The 4004-nt window shown below is 56.4% G+C and overlaps 3 protein-coding genes across 3 annotated transcripts; all 3 read left to right on the forward strand.

Annotated features, from left to right (window-relative positions):
• Positions 1-4: 4 nt before the first annotated feature.
• Positions 5-718, forward strand: TRAVEDRAFT_78071 (uncharacterized protein; the record flags this gene model as incomplete). The annotated part of the gene is made up of 1 exon (XM_008047606.1): positions 5-718. A coding segment is annotated over one exon (714 nt), but the record flags the coding sequence as incomplete, so codon positions are not given.
• A 1113-nt stretch (positions 719-1831) lies between these two features.
• TRAVEDRAFT_83043 (uncharacterized protein) lies at positions 1832-2428 on the forward strand (the record flags this gene model as incomplete). The annotated part of the gene is made up of 1 exon (XM_008047607.1): positions 1832-2428. A coding segment is annotated over one exon (597 nt), but the record flags the coding sequence as incomplete, so codon positions are not given.
• Positions 2429-3393: 965 nt separating this feature from the next.
• TRAVEDRAFT_137598 (RnaseH-domain-containing protein) lies at positions 3394-3957 on the forward strand (the record flags this gene model as incomplete). The annotated part of the gene is made up of 1 exon (XM_008047608.1): positions 3394-3957. A coding segment is annotated over one exon (564 nt), but the record flags the coding sequence as incomplete, so codon positions are not given.
• Between the last annotated feature and the right edge of the window lie 47 nt (positions 3958-4004).

Raw genomic sequence — 4004 nt, forward strand, 5'->3', positions numbered from 1 at the left:
GCGGTGGGCCGCGGACCGTACACTCAAAATCCTAAACGTATATGCCCCGAACGAGGCCGCAGCAAATGCCAACTTCTGGAAGACCATTGAGAATGCAAACCTGGGAAGAATAGACATACTGCTGGGGGATTGTAATGTAGTTGAAGATAGGGCGGACAGGCTTCCACCCCGAGAGGACCCAGAAGCACCGCGGGAAGCCCTGCAAGCCCTATGCGCCAAACACACACTTCTTGATGGATGGAGACCTGCCCACCCCCTGGAAAAGGGCTTCACGTACCTCCAGGAAAGTACCTCAGCCCAGTCAAGGCTGGACAGAATATATGTCCGCCGTGCAATGGCCCGAGACTGCTCGGACTGGAGCATCGTAGAGCCAGGGATACCAACTGACCACCTGATGGTGGTGGTGGCAGTGGAGAATTACAAAGCACCCTTTATAGGGAAAGGCCGTTGGGTCATGCAACCGCACCTCCTGGAGGATGAGGATATGAAGAAGACAATGATAACGCTCGGAGCTGAACTGGTCCGTGACATCAACGGCCTGACCACCAGGACACCAGAACGGAACCCGCAAACGCTATACGCAAACTTTAAACACAAGCTGATCCAGGCGGCGCGAACACGTGCCAAAGAGAAGATCCCTAAAATGCAGAAAAGGATGGAGAGGCTGAGGAGTGATCTTAGAGAAACCCTCCAGCAGCCCCACAGCGAGGGCCCTCAGCAACCTGAGGAGCTCTCCCCTGATCGGATGCAAAGAGCTGCTATCCTGCAGGACCGCCTGATAAAGCTTGAGCAGAAGCGCTTTGCCTGGAAAAGAAAGGAGGTTGCAGCCAGGCACTGGGCGCAGAGCGAGACCATGACCAAGTACTGGATGAGGGGGAACACCACCCCAGAGGTGACTGAAGTGATGTACACTATGCTCCAGCCCAACTCCAACCCACCAGTTTACACGAATCATTCCAAGACAATGGCGAAGATAGCCCGGGACTTCTATGATGACTTACAGCAGGACGACCCGCTGGAGGAGGGCGAAGACCATGATTCGTATATTGTAGAAGCCCTAGCGGACACCACTGCTAGACTGGACAATGAAGCAAAAGCGGACCTGGCCCGCGCCCTGACGAGGGACGATGTGTCAGATGCAATCAAGGACGCCGCTCAGGGGAAAGCACCCGGCCTGGATGGGCTCCCAACCGAGGTGTGGAAGGCATACAGCAGATGGTACACAGCGGCCATGAAGAGAGGTGCACCTGCAGTGGACCTCCCTGCGGCCATGACAAAGGTCTACAACGACATTGAGAGATATGGAATCAACCAGGGGTCGGACTTTGCGCATGGCTGGATCTGCCCAGTGTACAAACTCAAGAAAGATAAGCGTGAGATCGGGAACTACCGACCGATCACGCTGCTGAACTCTGACTACAAGATCATGACAAAGGCCCTGGCCTCCAAACTCGCGGAGGTTGTGCCTGCCCTAATACACCCGGACCAGGCAGGCTTCATACCGGGGAGGCGCATCTTTGACCACATTAAGTTGTCCCAGCTTATGATTGAGTACGCAGAGGCGGAGGAAATTAACGGTGCGATTGTGGCACTGGATCAGGAGAAGGCATATGACAAAATAGACCACGTTTACCTGTGGGCTGCCCTAAGACACATGAACTTCCCTGAGAACTTTATACGCACGCTACAGCACCTCTATGCTGGTGCAGAAAGCTGTACCATCATTAATGGAGTGCGCAGCACCTTCTTCCACATCATCCGTGGAGTCAGGCAGGGAGATCCAATCTCCTGCCTGATCTTCGATGTTGCAATTGAACCGCTCGCATGTGCGCTGCGGGGATCAAATCTGCGTGGGCTCCGCATACCGGGGGAAACAGAGAGGCTCATCGCAAAACTATTTGCTGATGACACAACTGTTTACCTTAGCAGTGACGATGAATATGAGTCAGTCAGACAAATTACTGACCGCTGGTGCAGAGCTGCACGCGCCCGCTTCAATGTGGAAAAAACAGAGATCCTTCCAATCGGAACTGCCGCATATCGGAAGACTGTGATTGAGACGCGCCGCCTCTCCCAGACAGGGAGCGCAATTCCTGACTCAGTACACATAGTCAAGGACGGGGAGGCGATTCGCTCACTGGGTGCCTGGCTTGGAAATGGAATGGACCATGCTGCCCCCTGGCTCCCCGTGATCACAACCATTGAAAACAACTTAGCCAAGTGGGGAAAGAGCAAGCCCACCCTGAATGGCAGGAAACTAGCCATTGGGATAGAGCTGGCTGGGCGAACCCAGTTCCGCGCAATGGTACAGACCATGCCGGAGAGTGTGGAGAAGAAACTCACAAAAATAATGTTAACATTCCTGTGGAATGGGGACGTGCACCCCCGCGTAGCCAGGGAAAGGCTGTATGAGCCCATCAACCGTGGGGGCCTGAAGCTCCTGGACATAAGGGCCCGCAATGATGCCATACACCTCATGTGGCTGAAGACGTACCTGGGAATTGGCCTACGCAGACCCGCCTGGACGCTGTTGGCAGACGCGCTTCTAGCAAGGGCAGTGGCCTCAGACTCGAAGAACACGGAGGCCGCAGCAAGGATAAACACCTTCCTCCAGACTTGGAATGTGAGCACGCGCACAGCCTCAGGCATGCCGCGCTGCCTCAAGGAAATGATGAAGGCCGCCAGAAAATATGGTGTCAGATGCGAAGTGCAAAACCCAACAGTTAATCTGCGGGCGCAGCTCCCAGTTTGGAACCACATTGGCCGTGCGCCCGGCCGTACCTTGGAAAACTCGCCTGGATGCCGCTGCCTCCGTGATGCACACCAGGTGAGAACTGTAGCGCAGTGTGGACAGGCCATGGCAAGACTTACTGACCTGGCTGCAAACCACCTACCGCGTGCCTCCTGCCCCTGTGACCCTTGTGAGAGCGACCGAAGCTTGTATAGATGCACAAACCCGCATAGGTGTGCCATGGCCGCAGCCAAAATCCTGAGCAAGCTCATGGAGAAGTGGCATCCCCACCGGGAGGGCAACGTGGATGGCCTAACCCTCACCTCGCGAAGGAAGAGGAAGAATGCCTCGGCCCGGATCTCCCATGACCGAGTCCTGTTTGATCCCTCCATGGCTACTGACCTCCCCATTGCTGAATCACTGCGAGTCTTTGTCCCCAACGCGACCCGCGACCATAGGCCTGCCCTGCGCCCCCCGAGTGACTTCCAGGTTCTCCAGGAGGCCGTGGAGGTCTACACTGATGCTCAGCGAGACAGACCGGCCTGGGGGGGCCCTGTGCTGGCAGCGGTGTCTGGTTTGGGGAGGTGGATGGGCGGAATGAAGGAGCCCGGGTCCCATATGACGAACAGACAAACCAGATTGCAGAAGTGTATGCGGTGACCATGGCTTGCCGCAAAACCCCACCCTTTGCACCCATGCATGTAGTGAGTGACTCCAAGTATGTTGTGGACGGCCTAACGAAACACCTCCCAATGTGGGAGCGCAGAGGGTGGTTAGGTGTGGCAAATGCCGGGGCCCTACGTGAGCTGGTGGGCCTGCTGAGAATGCGGAGTGCCCCTACCACCTTCAAATGGATCAAAGGGCATGCTGGTACCCGGGGGAATGAGGAGGCGGACCGCCTGGCTGGGGAGGCTGCTACCCTTCCCCTGCCCTTCCGCCCCCTTTCCCTGCCAGCGCCGGACCGGTATAATGTGCGGGGTGCCGCCCTCCTCTACCTCACACAGCGACTAGCATACCAGGGAGTGCGTGAATGGAACACACTGAAAGGAAGGGTGGCAACGACCCGCACCATCCTCTGTGTCCAAGCGGACATGGAGCATGTAACAACAGTGCTGCCTGGGGAGAGTGCCATATGGTGCCTCCTACGGAAAGACCCGGTTTCAAAGAAGACAAGGGACTTCATGTGGCGTGCCCTGCATGATAGCCACAGAGTGGGCAAGTACTGGAGCTCACATACCAGGCTACGAGCAGAGGGCCCTCTGTGCAGCCTGCG

This window comes from Trametes versicolor (assembly GCF_000271585.1).
Source record: "Trametes versicolor FP-101664 SS1 unplaced genomic scaffold TRAVEscaffold_72, whole genome shotgun sequence".
In the NCBI taxonomy this organism is placed as follows: Eukaryota; Fungi; Basidiomycota; class Agaricomycetes; order Polyporales; family Polyporaceae; genus Trametes; species Trametes versicolor.